Genomic DNA, 20,913 nt, shown 5'->3' with positions numbered 1-20,913 from the left:
TTAGAAGATCGAAATATCTGGTATTGTGATTCGGTGATATGAATCAGATTTGACCATTAATTAAGAGAGTCTAACTTATTCCGGAAATCCTCCCCATAGGGCACCCGATGGGGAGAAAAAAAAGGCGCCCCGCACCACCCACGCCTCGCGCACCCCACCACGCACGCGCGTTGCAAGAACCGTCCCGACATAACGGAACGGAAAACGTCTTATTAAGGGGGATCCGTTTCATTTTTTTCCATCATTAAATGTTTTAACTAGTATACTCGTGATGTTTCCTTACGTATGGATCAAATGTTGCAGTGGATTTTTTATATTGTTTAATATTTTCATCTTGATGGATACGTGGTTTGTTGATGTACATAAGTTTTAAGTGTTGCAATGGCTTTAAATCGTTTGATGCATACGTTGTACCAAATTATTTCACCTAGTAATCTGACCGTGTTTTATTTTCTTTTAAGAATTGAAATATTCTTTCGTTATTTGCTGAAATATTGTTTTTATGTAGGGTAAAACAAAGCTCGTTTTTTTTAAAATCATTGTTTTATACATTGTAGCAAAATATTTCATGAGATGATTTGGTTGTGTTTTAGCTTATTAAAAGATTGAAATATTTTTTATCTATTCATTTAGTGAAAAAAATCGGATGCTCGATTTTTTTTTTGTTGCTGGCGCGTCCAGCTTATTCCCCTCCCTTTCGCACCCATCCGGCCATGTCAAACGAGCGAGCTAAGAGCAAATATAATAATGAGTTATAAGCCTATTATAAGCTTATGTGGAGAAGAGAGGTAGAAAAAAATCAAAGGGGTTAGCTCTTATGCAATAAATAAAGAGAGAGATAAAGAGAGGAAAAGAAAATTATAGCTAAATTTATAGTTAATGTATTATATATGTTGGTTTTAAGACAAGCTAATAGTAATAAGTGACCTATATATTATCCTTGCTCTAATCCGGTTGACGCCTTGACACAGTGATGATGCGGACAGCTCCAAAACGGTTGACTCGTTGGACTTTTTGTGAACAGACTGCGCTGACGGTTTCTGTGCAGACTGCGCTGACAGTTCGCTTCCGTATACCAGAGAGAAACCAGAAGCTGCCCAACTAGTCAAAGCTCCAGTTTCGCTTTCGCACAGGCAACAGAAGCCATGGCGGAGATGATCGCCGTGACACTCTCGGCGAAGGTCGCCGCCGCGCTGTCCGGACCCGCGGCCGTCAGGCTCTCCTCTCTCGCCGGGGTTCGCTCGGGCATCGAAGCGGCGGCGCGAGACCTGGAGCTCCTCCGCGCCTTCCTCCGCTTCGTCGACTCCCTCCACGGCAGCGACCCGCTCGCCGACGCCTGGGTTGACCAGGTGCGCGACGTCGCCTTCGACCTGGAGGACGCCGCGGACGAGTACGCCTTCCTCTCCGGCCACGGCTTCTTCCGCCATGGCGCTAACTTGGGCGCCTGGTTCGCGCTCTCCAGGCGCCTGTGGAGGGCGCGGGAGAGGCTCCGCGAGCTCTCGGCCGCGAAGGAGCAGCTAGGAATCCGGCCGGCGGAGGTCTCCGCCTCGAGCTCGGGTGGCGCTGGTGGCTTGTCTGCGGCGATGATCGGTCGGAAGATAGCAGAGGCGTCGCACTTCGTAGAGGAGGGTGAGATCGTTGGTTTTGCGATGCACGAAAGGTTACTGATGAAATGGCTGACTGGGGATACTGACCCCCGGCAGCTGCTGATCGCAGTCTGCGGCATGGGCGGCGTTGGCAAGACAACTCTTGTCACAAACGTGTACAAGAAAGTCGCTGCAACCTGCCACTTTGATTGCGCTGCGTGGGTGGCTGTCTCCAAGAGCTTCACAACAGACGACCTCCTTAGAAGAATTGCCAAGGAATTTCATCGGGATAACCGCGGCTGCGTGCCGTGGGACGTGGACAATATGGACTACCGCTCGCTGGTTGAGGCTTTGCGTGGGCATCTCGCCAAGAAGAGGTACTTGCTTTTGCTGGATGATGTCTGGGATGCCCATGCGTGGTATGAGATCCGTCATGCTTTTGTTGACGATGGAACCAAGAGCCGGATAATCATCACTACACGCAGTCAGGACATTGCTTCTCTGGCATCATCGAATAGGATCATCAGACTGGAGCCACTTTCTGAGCAGGAAGCATGGTCTTTGTTTTGCAACACCACGTTCAGGGAAGATGCAGACCGAGAATGCCCATATTATCTGAGGCATTGGGCTTCAAAGATTCTGGACAGATGCTGTGGCCTGCCATTGGCAATTGTTTCTGTTGGTAATCTGCTTGTTTTGAAGGATAGAACAGAGTTTGCCTGGAAAAGTGTATATGACAGCCTTGTGTGGTATGAAAGCAGTGATCATGGAATTGGGCAGGTGTCAAGCATACTGAATCTGAGCTTCGATGATCTGCCTTACCACTTGAAGAAATGTTTTCTGTATTGCAGTATATACCCTGAGGATTTTATGATAAAGAGGAAGATTCTAATCAGAGCATGGATTGCAGAAGGTTTAATCAAGGAAAAGGGACAGGGCACAATGGAGGAGGTTGCGGATGATTACCTTAACCAGTTAGTGCAACGTTCCCTGTTGCAGGCTGCTGTCCAGAATGAGTTTGGACGTGCAAAGCGCTGTTGCATTCATGACCTGATCAGGGAAATGATAGTGCACAGATCAACAAAGGAAAGATTCTTTGTGTTCTCTAAATGCACTGTAACATTGAAGTCAAGCAAAAAAGCCCGTCATCTTGTATTTGACCGATGCAGAAGTGATCGTTTGTCAGCTCCCAAAATGAACTCGCTTCGCTCCTTCCATGCATTTAAGGCAGATTTGGACGCCTCACTCTTCTCTAGCTTTAGGTTATTGACTGTGTTGAACTTATGGTTCACTCCAACAGCTAAACTGCCTAGTGCGGTGGCCAGTCTTCTTAATTTGCGGTATCTTGGCATCCGTTCCACTCTCATCGGTGAGCTTCCAGAGGAGTTGGGACAATTACATAACTTACAAACTTTAGATGCTAAGTGGTCCATGGTACAGAGATTACCACAAAGCATAACAAAGCTCAAGAACCTGCGCCACTTGGTTTTGTATAGACGCCGATCTGCAGATTTCACCTATCCAGGCCCTGGTACGGCAATTGCGCTTCCTGATGGGCTGAAAAATCTGACCTGCCTGCAGACTCTTAAATACATTGAAGCTGATGAGAAGATGGTTAGATCCTTAGGAAGCTTAAAGCACATGAGGAGCCTAGAGCTATGTGGTGTGCATGAGAGCAATCTTATTCATTTGCCCTCGTCCATCTCCAAAATGACTTGCCTACTGCGCTTGGGAATTATCAGTCAGGATGCTAATGTAAAATTAGACCTGGAACCATTCTATCCTCCACCAATAAAGCTACAAAAACTTGCCTTAGCGGGGATGTTAGTAAGAGGTAAGTTACCTTCTTGGTTTGGCTCCCTTAATAACCTCATGCAGTTGCGATTGCATTCATCTAACCTCATGGAAGATTCACTTGGATTGCTCTCATCGCTTCCCCGGTTGTTGCATCTTAGCCTTGTCAATGCATACAGTGGGAAGAGTTTGACCTTTGCAAATGGTTATTTTCCAGCCCTTAAGAAACTAACTTTGCACGACTTGCCTAACCTTTCTCACCTGGAGTTTCAGAAGGGGAGTCTTGTAGATCTACATGTGTTGATGCTTGGCCGATGTGCTCAGCTAAATAAACTACCCCAAGACATCAGGAACCTGGTAAATCTTGAAACCATGGATCTTTTTGAAATGCCAAGTGAGATAATACAGAATATACAGAACAATGAGATATTACAGGAACATAATCATGAGTCTGAGCACACAATAGTAATCAAGAACATCCGTTGGAATAATGGGAAATTGTTGGAGGAAAAAGTTTATATCAACCTATCACTATTGGAAAGTAGGCCCTTCATAGATAAAGAGCAGCATAATGTAAAGTCCCAAGCTGAAATTACTGCAGGTAGAACACACAATGAATGATCAGGTGTTCTACATATATGACCAACACTGACTTGCGGGCAGTTTATATAAGCATAAGGCAGGCTCCTTCAGTTGTCAACAGTCTTAGCCTTTTAAGAGTAGAGCTTGGTGCAGCTGATGTGGTTCAGTGAGTAAATTTGAATGGAGACACCTATTCTATGATGGATTTTAATTTACCCTCTATTTTCGTGCCTTTAGTAGCCTTTGTATTTCTAGCAATTGCAATGGCTTTCTTTTATTTCTTTGTGGGCAGAAAAATAAGATTGTTAAGAATCGACAGGACCGATTTTTCTCAAATGCATTCCCATAGGGGATCATAAATACAGATCTTTTGTAAGTAATATATATGATAGGTTATGTGGCACTTTCTACACGCAAATGTAAACCCTATATGGATGCGGATATAGGCTAAGGGCTCGTTCAGAGCACAAGATTGTAAAAATATAGGAATAGGAAAATCATAGAAATAGGATATGAATATATGTATAGAACAAAGGATTGAAAAACACAGAAATCCAACTCAAGGAAATGTTGGAGTGGATGGAAATTTTCCTTTGTTTCCCACTAGAATCTACAGGAAAGGAAATATTCCTTTGTATTTCCCTAAGATCAATTCCTTTGAAACAAATGGTGCTACCATCACCGAATCCTTATGAATCAAAATCTGTCATAAATGCATGCATATGCGAACTGGGTATAGCGAGTTTTATTTGGACGCAGATTTAGTGACATTCCCCCGTGACATTCTCGGTGACATTGAGTCACTGACATGTGGGAATGTCACCGAATCCCAATCTGTTTTATTTTAGGTTGCCAGTCCGAGATCCGCGTCTCATTGTAACGGACGAATAACCCATCATTGTCAGGACCTCAAGTTCAGAGTTATGTTTCTTCAGAATTTTCAGGCTTCGGTTGGGAGTTCAGAGTTCTGTTTCTTCAGAGTTTCCAGGGTTCAGTTTCAGAAAGTTCAGTGTTTGGAGTTTAGGGTTCTGTTTATTCAGAGTTTTCAGGCTTCAGTTTGGAGTCCAGAGTTTTCAGAGTTTAGATCCAAACAGCCTGTGTTCTAAAACAGCCTGTGTTTAGATCCAAAGTTTGGATCCAAACTTCAGTCATTTTCCATCACATCAACATGTCGTACACACACAACTTTTCAGTCACATCATCTTCAATTTCAACCAAAATCCAAACTTTGCGCTGAATTAAACACAGCCTTAGTTTTAGAAAGTTCAGTGCTTGGAGGTCAGGACTTCAGGGTTATGTTTCTTCAGAGTTTTCAGGCTTTAGTTTGGAGTTCAAAAGTTATGTTTCTTTAGAGTTTTCAGGCTTCTGTTTCTTCCGGCTGAACACGGCGACACGAGTCCCAGATTGCCGACTGCACTCGAAGGCTGAGATTGCGACAGCGCTGAAGTAAGGAAGATAGAACGGCCCAGGAGCCCTAGTAAACACTGTTTAAGTTTAAGCGTTGTCGTGTTGAGTTTTGGCGGGGATTAGCGGTCCTTAAGCTGATATCGAGTGATTAACACTAATCAGGTTGTAAGTCATCCTGGCCTGTGAAATGGGTAAGAAAACTGAGCCTTGTGGCTTGCGGCGACCACAAATTCTTCCCCAAATCCATCGTATCTACTCCATTTCTGTTGGAATTCATTTCGGGTCCTGACAATCATGCGGTGAGTTGGAAATCATCGTCTTCTGCGTCCAGTTCAAGCTACACGCAAGAGGAAGTTGCCGAGCAGCCCAAGCTCTCCTTGATGACCTGAAAATGTTGTAAAACGTGGATACTGTAGAGTAGAAACACTTTATAATTATATAACTGGACACAATATAATTGCCAATTCCAAAAAAAATATAACACAAAGAATCAATTTCGTGTGATGTTACTAACTTAGATCACTGTCTTAAGGCTATACGGCACTAGTTTGTGTTACAACATATGCTGTGGCCGCCTCAGCATTGCCCTATATCGCAGGTATGATTTCCATATTAGCATGCGCTATATGGATTCAGGATCGACGGCTCAGTGTCAGTTCCGTCTCTGCTAGCAACACTGCCAGGAAAGGTGGCAACATTTGCCAGGACTTTGCACATTGCAGTAGTGGAGCACGAGAGAAGCGCTTCGATGCTAGATACAGGAATTGAAGTCTTCAACTGTCGCTGCCACGGAACACAAAAGTTTGCCGATGTCAGATATCATTTTTGGCTAGCTTTGGTGTTCTATAGAATGAAGCTCGATGGTTGTTGCTGACAGCAGGTGTTGGTCCAGCTCATCCACATCACTGTCCCCACTAATAGAACAAGATCTTGAATCCATATCATCATCTGCGAGTGCATTTGAAGAGGGAAAGATTAAATAGCTGAATGTCACTAATGCGAATAACAGCTAGAAAACAGAACAAAGTGAAGGTATCAAGAAATCATGTCATTCCTTGCAAATCTGGAACTACCTAAAGAGGCCAGTTACTCAAGAAAGTGAGCTAAAGCAACACAATTCGTAGAAGCAAGAATTCTTCATGCTGTTGCCTCGGCTTTGAAACAGAGGAACCTAGAGAGAGGTGGCCATGGATATTGCTGAAGAAGCAAAGATTTGGCATCTGGCTGGAGCAGCCATCCAACAGTTTGTAATCATTTTCGTAGAAGCAAAGATTTTCACAATGACATAGAAGTACAATTACATTCAAATATTTTGCATATTCACAAAAAGGAAGCAAATGAGCAGACACTATCAGTAATCGCTCTTTTGCCAGAGCTGATACGAAGCACACATTAGCTCCATATAACTAAAACTGATATATCAAGAAGATCAAAGAATAACCTAACTTTCTGATCAAAAGAAAGTGCCACCTAAGTCAAACGGAGAAAATAAGTGTAACACATAGCATATTAGATTTTTTGGATAGATTTTGCACATGACCAAATGGTTCTATGGTTGTTTTTTAGTAAAAGATATGGTAGGGGCACATCATTGGAAACACACACCTAACATAACACTCATTATCATAGAAAACAACACGCATATGGCCATTTAACATTTCAAAGTATAAATAATTGCCATCTAGAATGTGAACTAGTACAGAACAAGCAGTACCTACTACCTAGCAACTAAGTGCAACTACAGAGGATAATACATCAATACAAACTAGCTAACTAAGTAAATCACAAGTAAAATACAGGGCCAGGAAGAAACTCACCAGAAAATGCAGGATGTGTTGGGACGTGTCTAACTGCAGAAACTTGGATGCTTTTTGGCAGAAGGTAGTTGAAAAAGGAACCTAAGAATTTTCACAAATAAATCAGGTAACCATGGTGTCAAGCATGCCAGGAAAAAAAATACATAAAACTAGTGAAATACTGATACTGACCCACTCTTGCTAGTCGATTCACCCATCCAGGGATTGGTTTTCCAGTTAAGTTCTTACTCACATCATCTGTAAAATGGTTGCAATTCTTTGAAATCAAGTGATATGAATTACCATTGTACTTCCCAGTGAGTTTTTCAATGAACGAGCGGAACTCTGCCCTGGACATCCCAGTTGTGCCCATCCGAACAGACCTTCTATAGACGAAGCCAGGGCAGTTCTTTGGTTCCACCTCAAACACCCCACTCGTTGGGAACTCATGTGCTCCAAATCCATACTCCACGCCATGGACTGTTCATTAGAATTAACAGCGAAATAGCACTTGAATTAAGCTCATCGAATCAGTTAGCACAGTACAGGAAGCCACCAACAGCAGGCTGAGAAAAAGGTGAAAAATAGGTACAGCCATACAGGTGCAAGCAAATAATGCTGATATACAATTTCAATTTAGGCATATGAACAAACTAAAAGCCCGAATCCATGAATTGTACAATGAAGCATGAGCAGATCATTTTCAATCAGCTTTTAATGGTTAATACTTAGCGTACCAAACTCCACCAGTACTTTTTTCTCGCTAACATGGCACTAGGGCATAACCACTAATGTCACACTCAGAACAGCAATGCAAACAAATCTCAATTCTACTTCCTTTTCAATTTTGCAAATCGAAGCAAACTACACTCATACTTCGGGTCCAGATATGTGTCACTGCATATGTTGACATTTTACCTTTTCTTTTTGTGTATATCGCACCTATTGCAGCATGCCCTATATGTATGGGTCTTGAAGATTTTTTTTAAAATGTATAAGTGCAAATGTAAGGTAGGTGGAGCTAAACCCAAGTTTGCTTAGAAGTTAGAACTTTAAATTCTTTTCATCATACGTTTCCCCTATTATTGCATGATTTATGAGTGAATTGAGCATACTCTCAACTCTTGCCCTAGAAACATTCCATGTTTTTATATTTGCTTGGTTTGCTAAACCCCACCACAAGTTTGGATCACACCCGTAGGAAGGCAATCAAAACCTCGCCCAAAAAGCTCTCTCCTCTTCTATCGAATTACTTTCTTTTTCTCTCTTTTAAAAATCACCAAAATTGGCAAAAGAAGCCTACAGATTTTCAGAAGAAGCATATATACGAATCTGTAAGACACTTGCATCACTGATTCACCGCATCAACCAAGAAAGGGAAGAGAAAAAACAGTAGCACCGAAGAGAGAGCTCAAAGCAAACCTTCGATTCCGGAGTGGAATATGCCGAGGCCGAACCAGTAGAGGTAATTGTTCATGGGCGTCAGGTCGTACACGTTGACGACCACCGACGCCGCGCCGCTGCCGCTGCCATCGCCGCCGCCGTTCTGGACCGCCATGCCCGCAGCCGCCGCCGACGGCGAAGGCGCACTGGTTGCTACAGATCTCGCTACGGCCGCAGCATTCGCTGCTATTCGCTGCCAGATTAGCGCTCGAGGAAATCGGAAGGGAGCGAGAGAGTAGGGTACAGAAGAGGGATTCCAATTTCTTCCGTTTCAATTTGATTTTGGTTGAAGGTAGAGAAGGGAAAGGTTTCGAGGTTATCAAAGGGAACGTTTAGTACTAGCACTCTTGTTAGCCTTCGGTGGCCCCAGTTACCTGTTGCTTTTTGGCTCACTGTTTGCTGGGACCTACCAGTGCGTGGGTCCCACATGTCATTGATATTTAGAGTTTTGTGGTTGGTGGGAAAACTCCCACCTTGTATTTAGGGGATGGCGAAAGCTGTATCTTTTGAGTAGGTTGATGAATTTTAGTGGGGCGTCACAAACCTGACCCCGCGGGCCCCGGTGACAGAGAGAGACGACGATTTCTCCGGTCAACGACGAGAGAAACGGCGGCAGTTCCTGCATTCTCCACTACCCCCACAGCAATCACATCTCTAATCTCGATGTTGATGGGCTAGCCTATATATCATGTTGATCGGATCATGTCAGTTTGATGCAAGATTAAGAGATTCGATTAAAATTGTCCCAAAATCATTCAACCCGTCTTTCATTTCCAAATGGAGAAAACTGATTAATACAGCAGACAAGGCGTCGAAGACTCGAATGTGTTGTGTCATGTATGGCTGCAAAATCACACTTACAGAATAGTGATGAGACATTCAGGAGGTTCTTCAATTATACTTTGCACGCGCAAAGAAGGGGTTGCATACACATTTGATACTTGCAATGTTGCAAGTACCTAAATTTTGGCACACTGTTCGCGTAAGTGCAGAACTCGGAGCGCAATCACATCCTACTAGTGTCCTGGTTCTTGGTGTGTACGTGTCCTTTGCTTTCGCCATAGCAACACTAGATACACATTAAGCAGCTGCTTAGCGTGAGCGCATACACAGAAACGAAATTTTCTGAAAAGTCTTCAAGATCTTCTTCAGTTCAGCTGCAATCTACGTGAAACTGCAACAGCCGGTCAGAGCTACCCGACCTGCCATAAATCCTATCTTCTTTTCATATTTACAGAGGATTTCTGCTTCACAAGCAGTTACCCAGGTCGCTGTACTCGAGACTCTGCACTGCATTGCACAGAGCCTAATGCTAGATCACAACGCGAACCTGACGGAAGGTTGGGCGATCCGTTGTCAAGAAGCATTGCAGTTCACATCCTCAGGTTCAGAAACGTTGTAGTACAGCGTCGACCTCCTGCCGTCGAACCTGGAGATGACGTTGTGCGCGGTCAGGCCGCAGTAGCACTTCCTGAGCCTCTGGATGCAGATGTCCATGATCTTCTGGAACATGTGGTCCCCCTGGATGAACGGCTGCTTGACGAACTCCTCCAGCGGCATCCACTGAAAAAAGAGACCAAGGGCACAAGGGATGTTTCAGACTTTTTTTTCCAGAAAGATTTGTTGTTCCAGGCTTCCAGCATGTGCACTCTGAACATCATGTCGTGATTCGTGAAAACGTTTCAGCAAGTTCAAAAGATGTTGTACCTTCGCTGCCTGAATCTCTGTTTCGTCGATTTTGATATTGTTTGATGTAGGCCTTAGCATGCAGATGAAGAACAGGTCGGACTTCTGAAATGCCACGTTGTGTGCATGCCTATCATTGTAAAAGATGAAAATTGGTGAGAGAAAATTCAGAGTTTCAGATTAAGGGGGGAACAGTTTCAACAGAGCTAATCAATAGGATTACATGCTGCCATGAGGAAGATAATTACCTAAAAGCAACAACGTCCACAAATTCAGTGTCAACCTGCATAGTTGATAACACCACAGTACTTTGAGAACTGAGAATTGATCGTAATGAGGAGAGAACTGAATAGCAAAGCGTTCCATTTCTTACCCCAGTTTCTTCCTTGACTTCTCTAGTAGCTCCTGTAAATATTTCCTCCGACTGCAAGCAAGCGTTGCGTTAGTAACAGCGACACACATCATATGTATATATTAGTACCATTACATATGTTCTTACCGCAAGAATGAACCCTGTGGGGAGTTTCCAAGCACCATCCAAAGATGAACCACAGTACTTTTCTTGCACCACTAGGACCTATTCAATTGTTGAGAATACAGTCAGACGCACAAACTCTTTCAGTTAAACTGTTCCAATGAAAACAACAGCAAACCAGATGAAACCGACCTCCATTTGATCGTTGATCACAAACCCCCCAACTCCAACCTGGTGAGATGCATTTGCAGGGAGCATACATGGCTCTTCATGAGGAATCCAGTATGTCAGCATCACATATGCTTCCTCGGCATGGTGGTACTTGAAACCTTCCTGCAGACAGAGTTAAGCAACACCATCAGCAATCTCCTGACTTACTTTCCAAATTCCAATGTCAAAATCACCATTGCATATCTGACTAAAACCCCCACCTTTCTTTTTCTTTTATTTTTTATTTTATCTTTCAGATTCAACGCTACAGGTGAGCTTCAGGTATTCTGAATTCACAACGGGAAAAAGAACAATACCTTCACTGCTATAGGAACAAACTCTGAGCGATCCACTGGTAACTTTAGCCAAACCCCTTTCTTTCCCTGAAACATCAAAAATCATAAGACGGGTGAACTACAGTAAGAGGGTGATCGGTGATGTATGCTCTGCCGCTGTAAAACACTTTCCACCATCATGTATCCACATTGAAATGAACTGATGAGGAACTGAACTCAACATCTGTTCTATTCGATCCGAGAGATCAAGATGTTGGCCGCCCGTACGTACCACGGACTTCCAGTAGGAGAGTGACGCCGCGAGCGAGCGCGCGAAGGCGGCCTTGTCGGACGGCAGCCTGTCGGCGTCCACGACGACCCCGCCGTACTCGTCCTCGGAGGACTCGAGGACGAAGTTGTTCTCGAGAGCCGTCCACCAATGGTGGTGGTGGCCGCCGTCGGTGCCGTTCGACGGCGGCGAGTCCGGCGACCAGCTGATCCCCAGCAGGTCGGCCGGCTCGCTCCTGAACAGCTTCTTGCGCGCCGCCGACCTCACCCCGCTCAGCATCCGCCCAATGGAGTAGGATGCGCTCACCCTGTACTCTGCTCAACCGAAAAACCACAAACTCCATCAGATATCCAGATCGCCCGACGAATGCACGATGGAAACGGTAGATGTACATACCTTTGGAGGAGCACGAGCAGTTCAAGAAGCTGCCGGCGCGGCGCCGCCCGCCGACGGCCGCCGCCAGGCAGAGAGTGGCGGCGGCTGTGTCGACCAAGCTGCTCTCCATCGCTGATCACTCCGCTGCTGCTGCTGCTGGAGATGCTCGACTGCGTATCCAGTAAGTGCGATACACTATCGCTAGCTGCTGCGCTGTGTAGTGCAGTGTGTACCAGGAGGCTGCTGCTGCTGCTGCTACGGTGCTCGCTGCTCCAGCTTGCGATGCGGCAGTGGCTGATCGCTGAGCTCCACAAGATGCTTATAAAAATCGCGTCGACGAGGGCACGTCACGCTCACGAGGATAAGGGGACACGCCAAATGCGTGGGGGTTGTCGCGTACTCGCGCGCTCGCGGAGCGGGCAAAGATCCCGCGGAACCGGCTCAGATTACTAGAGATACTACCTCCATCCCATCCCATATTACTTGTCTTTTTAAGTTTTTGTTTGTCAATGTTTGATTATTCGTCTTATTTAAAAAATTTTAGAATTATTATTTATTTTGTTTGTCATTTGCTTTATTATCAAAATTACTTTACATATGACTTATCTTTTTTTATATTTGCACTAGTTTTTTAAATAAAACGAATGATCAAACGTTACAAATAAAAAGTCAAAAATGTCATCTATTATGGAACGGAGGGAGTACTTAGTTACTTGCCCTGCATAGGACACAAACGCCTCGACGTGGAAACAACGCCTGACAAAGGCATGAACTGCTGCTGCTAGAGGAAAAGACCAAAGAAATGGTAACTTGACAGCGTGCAGGAGTACAGTATCGGCGTTGCAAACAAGCGGGGCTTATCCTGAACACCAAAGCTGGTATAATTTGCTAAATCCAAACGCATGTGGCTATCAACACGATGCTTGTCAGGGCTGGCCGGTGGTGGGTGACAAGGACGGACAAGGCGGGACGCAACAACTAACGCAGTTACGCACAGCGTGATGACTGATCACCCTGGTGTGTGGTGGCACGGTGGCAGCTTTACTGATTGATTAATTCAGTGGGCGCGAATTAGGTCGATCCGGTACTCTTCTTGCTCCCAACTTTACGCGCCGAGTGATTGTGCTCCGCGTAGGATTGCTGCCTAAACTGGTATAATAGATGTGATGTAGTGACGGTGGTGATGGCCACCTCCCTGGACCCCTGGAATGCAACTGTGTTAGCGACAGGAAGATTTTTCCTTTCCTTTGCATAACGGTGTGTGTGATATTCTACAGGAGAATTTTCTTTTCTCCCCCACGTTTCAAACAGAGTTACTGCGAGTTTGTTAACTGCACGTGAATGATGGCGCCGTGCGCGGGTATGGCAGGGAGGGGGGATATCGAGTCTGATCCGGTGGTTTTTTTGGGCGGATTACGTGGAAACAGGTGGTGCGGCGTGGTCTGCGGGCCACGCGAAAGGTACGGAACCGGACTGTTCCAGAGAAGCTAGTAGCGACTAGCGACGGGCTCCGCCTGACACGGGCAACACGTGGGAACGGGGCGAGCGCCTCCGGAACGGAGGAGCAGCCGGCCGTGAGACGCGTCGCGCGAGCGAAGGCGCGGACGCGCCGTGCCGCGGGCGTGGGCGTGCCGCGTGCGACGGCCGGCTGGGCGACCGGCCGTTTTCTGTTTTTCGACGGGATCAGGCTGCCCGGTTTCCGAGGCCCGACGGGAGAAGAGTCCGGGGAGCCACAGATGTTTTTGCTTCAGCCTAGCTATCACCACCGTACCACCATGTCCCATGTTGTCCACATGGTTCACCGGCTTTGCTGCCACGAACGTAACAGTCGGTTACATGGCCAGGCGCCGAGGTCCGGGGAACATGTGCTTCAACCAACAGAGAGCTTCACAAAATTCCCACAGGTAATCTTCCAGAAGAGTGTAATGTAATTCTGGGCCATCTTTAGTATTGTAATCATGGGCCTCAACATGCAACAGCAGATCAATCCGGCCTATATCGAGCGGTTACACCGGCCTAGCCGTGTAGAGTTCTTTTGAGTCATGGGCCTCAGAAGCTGCAAGTTATGGCCGAATTACGTGGAGCGGAATAAGTTCATCCGAGGTCCCTTAACTTGTCAACGAATCCAATTTTCGTCTTCAACCCGAAAACTAGATACAGGTACCTCAACTATCAAAACCGTGCAGATGAGGTCCCATGACGGTTTTGATGGCGGTTTTGGATGACGTGGCGCCTACATGGTAAATTTGACTTGGTATTCGTCTCACGTGGCATTGACGTGGCGCTTACGTGGCAATTCTATCCCCGAAAAAATAATAAAAACCATCGGCATGCATGTCAGTTACACAAAAAAAAATAATAATGGTGGGGCCCTAAGTGGGCCCCACATGTCAGCTCTCTCTCTCTCTTCTCATCTGGACCCTCGCCGTCGACTTCATCTCCGAGACGTTCGGGCTGCCGCCGCTCGTCCCGGCCTACCTCGACCCGGCCGTCAACTTGAGCAGCCTCGCCGCCGGCGCGTGCTTTGCCTCCGCCGGCTCCGACAATGCCACCTCTGATCTTTTCGTTAGCCTTCCATTAGAGCAAAACGATAGCTAGCTTAGCTACACTTTCATGGTGTTCTTTGGTGACATCACACATGACATCCATGAAGTAATTTTGTGAGGTCGCGTTGTGCAGTCGGTGCTGCCGCTGTGGAAGGAGCTGGACTACTTCAAGGAGTACGCGGCAAGGCTTCGGAGCTTCCGGGGGGACGATGACGCGGCGGAGGCAGCGACGCTGTCGGAGGCGCTCTACATCGTCAGCATGGGCACCAACGACTTCCTCGTGAACTACTACGCCGTGGCGTGCGGCCAAGCGGCGGAGTACTCCACGGCGGCGGCGTACGGCGACTACCTCCTCGGCGTCGCCGAGTCGTTCGTCCGCGAGCTTCACGCGCTCGGCGCCGGGCGCCCGCAAGGTCGAACTCAACGGCCTCCAGCCCATGGGCTGCCTCCCGCTGGAGCGCGCCACGGGGAGCGGCGACGCGTGCACCGACGAGTACAACGCCGTCGCCGAGCGCTTCAAAGCCGGCCTCCAGCACCGTGGAGAATGTCGGCAACAGCACCGTGCCCACGCGGGTCAACCGGCGGCGGCTCACCTGCGCCATCTGCTTCGACATGTTCGGCCCCGGCGGGATGAAGTTGTCGGGGTGCTCGGTGCTCCCACTACAACTGCGTCGCTCCGGTGCCCGGACCCGTCCTGCTCGGTCGCCGGCGGAGGCGAGCGCGGCGACCGTTTCCTGAGGAGGGTGCGGGGGCGGAAGGCGGTGCTGGAGAACGGCCACCGGAGGCCGAGGCAAGGGGGAAGCAGCGGCGGCGGCGGGAACATCCAGAGGCGGCGGAGGCAGGCGCGGCGGGCGACGAGGAGAGGGCAGCGGCCGCCGGCAGTAGGCCCATGGGGGCGGGAGTGGAGGAGGCCGCGCCTCGACGCCGTCCGCATCTCCGCCGGTGAGAGGAGAGAGGAAAGGGGAGAGATATGAAGATAGGTGGCATGGGGGAGGGAGGAGGAAAAGGAGGGGATTGAGACGAGAAGAGAGAGAGAGCTGACATGTGGGCCCTACTTGGGGCCCCACCATTATTATTATTTTTTTGTAACTGACGTGTGGGCCCATGGTTTTTATTATTTTTGGGAGATAGAATTGCCACGTAAGCGCCACGTCAATGCCACGTGGGACGAATACCGAGTCAAATTAGGCACGTAGACGCCACGTCAGCCAAAACTGCCATCAAAACCGCTGAGGGACCTTATCTGCATCGGTTTTAATAGTTGAGGGATCTGTTGTATCTGTTTTTCCGGTTGAAGGACGAAAATCAGATTGGTTGACAAGTTAAGGGACCTCAGATGAACTTATTCCCACGTGGAGCAGGCAAGGAGCACACGGCCGAGCCCGTCTGCGACCTTGAACGGGTGAAACTTTGGGCCTGCAAGGATGTGCACCGGAATAAGTTCATCTAAGGTCCCTTAACTTATCAACGAATCCGATTTTCGTCCTTCAACCGCAAAACCAGATACAACGGGTCCCTTAACTATCAAAACCGGTGCATATTAGATCCCTCGGCGGTTTCGATGGCGGTTTTGGCTGACGTGGCGCCTGCGTGGCTAATTTTAACTCGGTCTCGATCTGACGTGGTATGACGTGGCGCTTACATGGCAATTTGACCTGGGAAAATAATAAACCCCGTGAGACCCACATGTCAGTTTCACACACAAAAAAAATAATAATAATGGTGGGACCAACGCTACCCCACATGTCAGTCTAACTCACACCTCCTCTTCTACTTCATCTCTCTCTCCTTCTCCCCTCTCTTCATCTCTCTCTTGCGCTAGGGGATGCGGCCGGCGACGACAACGGCGACGGAAATGGAGAAGAGTGACCGCCAGAGGCATAGGTGTGACGTCGCCGGGGGCGCTTCGAGGCGGAAGTAGACGCTTACGACGTGGCCGTCAGAGGTGAGCGAGGTCGTCATGGACTCACGGGATTGGCGGTGTCGTCGGCAGCGGCGGAGTAGGAGTTGTAGTTGGAGTCCTCGTCGTCGACCTCGAGTTCGTCAATGTGCTCGAGCATCACCCACCGTTAGTAGCCACCGGCGGCGGAAGGTAGCGCCGCCATTTCCTGTTGGGTTTCCATGGGCCGCGGCGAGCGGATCGATATGGGTTCCTCGTCAGCCCGGCCGGAACGGTGTTTTCTTGCCGAAAACAATGATCACTCATTCATTCATCAACCCCGTCATAACACAAGCAAATGATGATGACGAAGCAAAATATACTCCAGTCAGCTAGTACTAGTCGCTATTGCTTCTACCTTTGTATGATTAGGCACATAAACGCGGAGCAGAGGTAGTCGGCTCTGGTGCCCCAGCCGAGGCCGTGGACGAAGAGCTTCCTGCTCGCGAGATCAGCCTCTGCCACGCGCCGCACGGTCATCATCGTCACTGTGGTTGTCTTCGCACTCGGCCGCTTCTCCCCTCTCCCGCTAGCGAGGTGGCCCCCTCACCCGCCCACGTGGACGGCCGCCTCGGAGGATGCGCGTGCATGTCGGCCGGTCGGCGGGACACGTTCATCCCGCCGCCGAGGATGCAGAGGTCGACGTCGACGTCGTCCGCAACCACGACCGCGGCGGCGCTGCCTCCGCCGCCGGGCTGGTTCCCTTCTCTCCGCTAGTTTCCCTCCCACCAGCCGCCGCGCCGCGCCCCTTCTCCCAGCCGGACACCATCCTCTCCCCGCCGCCCGTCAACCGGGGAGAAGAGAGAGAGGAGAGGGGAGAGAGATGAAGACAGAGAAGATGGGGAAGAGGAGAATCAAAATGACCCAGCGCAAGAGAGACGAAGAGAGGGGAAGAGGAGAGAGAGGAAGCAGAAGAGGTGGGGTTAATTAGATTGACAGGTGGGGTCCGTGTGGGTCCCACCATTATTATTATTATTGTGTGTGAAACTGACATGTGGGTCCCATGGGGGTTATTATTTTCCCGGATCCAATTGCCACGTAAGCGCCACATCAGTGCCACGTTAGATCAATACCGAGTCAAAATTAGCCACGTAGGTGCCACGTCAGCCAAAACCGCCATCGAAACCGTCGAGGGACCTAATCTGCACCGGTTTTGATAGTTGAGGGACCCATTGTATCTGGTTTTGCGGTTGAAATACGAAAATCGGATTCATTGACAAGTTAAGGGACCTTAAATGAACTTATTCCTTTTTATTTTGCAGCCCCAGTCTGATTTCCTTCACACCCAAAATCAGATATAAATGCTCACTTAACTATCAAAACCAGTTCGTTTTATCTCCCAAGCAGTTTATACGACTGTTTAAGCATGGCACGTAGATTTGTTCTTCATACGACGTGAAACCTATGTGACTCTTGAAATTACAAGTCAAGAAAAATAAATTTAAAAAAACCACCTAGATGCCATATCGGATGACGATCATGTCAACACATCGCGTAGGATAAAATTATTGTCCAAACCGCTTAGAGAGGCAATACGAACTGGTTTTGAAGACTCCATATCTGGGGGTTGCTACGGCGCGCCAGGAAAATAGCTGGCGAGCACTCCCTCCTTCAATTTAGTGTTAACTACCTATATTAGTTAATATACTTAACACTAATGATAGTAGTTAGGAAAAATTCTGGAGATTTTTTACTAACAGATTGAAAACTTTTTAAGTTAGATTTGAAAACTTTCGATTCAAGTTTTAAATTTTGAAGTTAAAATTTAAAAACTTTCAACTCAGATTTGAAACCTTTCAACTTGAGATTTGAAAACTTTCAACTCAGATTCGAAAACTTTCAACTCGAGAATCAAGATTCAAAAACTTTCAAGTCCAGATTTGAAAATTTTGAGAACTTTTAATTTGAGATTTGAAAACTTTCAACTCGAGATTTGAAAACTTTCAAATCCAGATTTGAAGTCGAGATTTAAAAATTTTCAACTCAAAATTTTAAAACTTCAGATTTGAAAAATTTGAAAACTTTCAATTTGAGATTCAACAACTTTCAAATCGAGATTTGAAAACTTTCGAGTCGAGATTTAAAAACTTTCAAGTTCAGATTTGAAAATTTTCAAGTCAAAATTTTAAAACTTTTAAACTCAAAACATGCTAAAAATAAAAAAAATCAGAAAAAAGAAAGAAAAAAAAGGGGGAAAGGTAAAAAAAAAACAAAAAAAATCATAGAGGAGACGCGCGCGCGCCGTCTCTGGGCTTGGAACACGCACCGCCGGCGCGCGCGCTAACTAGCGTTTTCCGCCATATCTGGTCTTGCGTAGAGGGAGAAAAATCAGACTTGGCCATAGTTGGGGGAGAAGAGATAGACCTTTTGCCACCGTACTTCGGATAAGTGCCAAGGCATGCCAATCCCTAATAAGCCCAAGTTTGTGCTATACCAGAGAAGGAAGAAGGTCACCGAAGGTCCCTCAACTTAACACCGAGATTTTTTAAGATCTCTTAACTACAAAATCAGAAATGTGTAACCCTAAACTCCCTCAAACCGTTTACCGGAGGTCCCTCGGCAGTATTTTTGTCCGGTTTTGCTGACGTGGCATCCTAGTCAGCAAAAAAAAAATTAAAAAATTACATGGGGCCCATATGTCACCTGCATGCTAGTCTCTTTTCCTTTTTCTCTTCTCTTCGTGTGCGCACCGCGGCGACCTCTTCGCCTCAGGTGGGGCGGCGGTGTGCGCCTCGACCCAGGCAACTGGCAAGAGCGTCGGTGGCGGTAGGCGGCGGCGGCTGGAGCAGACGGAGGGGCAGCGTCAGTGGGCGAGCACGCGGGCGTGGCGGCGGAAAGCGGCGGGAGAGCGTGGCCGCAGAGGGCGAGCGGCAGCGGGCGGCGACGCGCGGCCGGAGCAGGCGGAGGGACGGCGTCGGCGGCAGGCGGCGGTCTGGGCCCGGGGACACGAGGAAGAAGGCGCCGTCGAGGGCGCGCGCGCCGGCGTAGAGCTTGGCGACGCCGTGCCTGGTGAGGACGCGCGCGGCGAGCCCCGCGGGCACGCGGAGGAGGCCGATGAGGAAGTCCACCATCGTGCATCTCGATCGCGTACGCACTTCAGCCGGCGTCGCGCAGGTGGACGTCCGCTTCGTGTTCTGCTCCGTGACCGATGTTTGACGATATTTTGTCATTTTACGCTAAGCAAACAAGATTACTATTTATCAAAGAAGCTAGCTCGCTGGTTTTTATGAGATGCATGGGACATGCAAACTGCGCACGTATTAGTGTATATGCATCTATATATGTGGCTAACCATATGGCTCATATGCATTAGGCGGGGGTCGGCAGCTGGCGGCCGGTGAGAGCGACGGCGGTGGCGGCGGGGGTCGGCCGCTCCGCCCGCAGCCCGTCGCCCGCATCCGCGCTCGCCCATCGCCGCTTTGCCCGCCGCCGGCGAAGAGTGAAGAGAGAAAAGAGAAGAGAAGCATTCCCGGCGGCGCGGCGGCTCGACTTCGAGCTCGCGCCGTTCGACGCGTCGGAGTCACCAAGGCATGGGTGCTCGGCTCGCTCGGGGAGGTCGGCGTCGTCGCCTCCACCTCCGCCGCCTCGGGTTCAAGTGCAACAGCGCCGTGTGGCGCGCCGTCCGCCGGTGCCGCTTCGCTCTGCCGGCCGCGCGCTCGCTCGCTGCCGCCGCCACCCCACTCCACTCCGCTGGTCGTCGCGAGCTCGCCCGCCGCAGCCGCGCTCGCCCACTGACGCCGAAAGAGAGGAAGAGAAGAAGGAAAAAAGACTGGGATGCAATTGACACGTGGGCCCCATGTAATTTTTTAAACTTTTTTTGCTGACTAGGATGCCACGTCAGCAAAATCGGGCAAAAATACTGCCGAGGGACCTTCGGTTAATGGTTTGAAGAAGTTTAGGGTACACATTTCTGATTTTATAGTTAAGGGATCTTAAAAAATCTCGCTGTTAAGCTGAAGGAACTTCGGTGACCTTATTTATTCATATCAGAGAACTACTTAAGACTTTCAGATACAGGCCGATATTGGGCTTGGTAAGGTACCAGCGTCCAGTGGTGCCTAGGCCCAGTTAATAGAAGCCCTTTTTATCCCACAGTCAGACTTCAGAAGAAGCGAACTTTCCTATTCCCTTCCGAGTATCCCACTGCCTGTATCCAAGCTCGTCTGCATCTATGTGCGCATTTGGGTGGTAATGCACTCACTCATATCCCTTTCTGCCATCAACTAGCATGCAACTGTTCAAGCCTAGTCCATCGAAATCCTTTGAATTTGAAGTGTCAAACATCACTTTACTATAGATATACGGTCGCGGACAACGAAACCAGTAGCATATATGCACGCTTCAGTTCCACTGCGGGCGCCGGAATGAGGCAGCTTGCTGTTGGCACCTCCTGCCTCTGGGTTTGATCAGTCGAACCGACAACATGTAGCACAGTTAGCAAGTAAAACGATGTGTTTTCTTCAGCAGGGATAGCATGGAGCACACCACCTTAATTTTTCCTTAATTTCCC

General features: G+C 48.2%; 3 protein-coding genes across 3 annotated transcripts; 1 reads left to right on the top strand and 2 right to left on the bottom strand.

Moving 5' to 3' along the window:
* The first annotated feature begins 1,103 nt into the window (after window positions 1-1,103).
* On the top strand, window positions 1,104-5,928 carry LOC4336576 (disease resistance protein RPM1). The gene has a single exon (XM_015778648.3). It carries the CDS (start codon window positions 1,146-1,148, stop codon window positions 3,999-4,001), a length of 2,856 nt encoding a protein of 951 aa, XP_015634134.1. The 5' UTR covers window positions 1,104-1,145; the 3' UTR covers window positions 4,002-5,928.
* Window positions 5,783-8,896, bottom strand: LOC4336575 (deSI-like protein At4g17486). Its single transcript, XM_015778217.3, has 4 exons — window positions 8,588-8,896; window positions 7,358-7,645; window positions 7,187-7,267; window positions 5,783-6,317 (listed from the first exon to the last, which is right to left on the bottom strand). The coding sequence occupies exons 1-4, from the start codon at window positions 8,721-8,723 to the stop codon at window positions 6,199-6,201; spliced, it is 624 nt and encodes a 207-aa protein (XP_015633703.1). The 5' UTR covers window positions 8,724-8,896; the 3' UTR covers window positions 5,783-6,198.
* Window positions 8,897-9,473: 577 nt separating this feature from the next.
* On the bottom strand, window positions 9,474-12,214 carry LOC4336574 (nudix hydrolase 8). Its single transcript, XM_015778088.2, has 9 exons — window positions 11,940-12,214; window positions 11,547-11,857; window positions 11,297-11,362; window positions 10,962-11,102; window positions 10,794-10,871; window positions 10,668-10,718; window positions 10,543-10,577; window positions 10,316-10,424; window positions 9,474-10,171 (listed from the first exon to the last, which is right to left on the bottom strand). The coding sequence occupies exons 1-9, from the start codon at window positions 12,046-12,048 to the stop codon at window positions 9,965-9,967; spliced, it is 1,107 nt and encodes a 368-aa protein (XP_015633574.1). The 5' UTR covers window positions 12,049-12,214; the 3' UTR covers window positions 9,474-9,964.
* Window positions 12,215-20,913: the final 8,699 nt, after the last annotated feature.

Source organism: Oryza sativa, chromosome 4, assembly GCF_034140825.1.
Source record: "Oryza sativa Japonica Group chromosome 4, ASM3414082v1".
In the NCBI taxonomy this organism is placed as follows: domain Eukaryota; kingdom Viridiplantae; phylum Streptophyta; class Magnoliopsida; order Poales; family Poaceae; genus Oryza; species Oryza sativa.
Note: the sequence above shows the minus strand (reverse complement) of the source record. Positions and strands in the feature narration are given on the sequence as shown.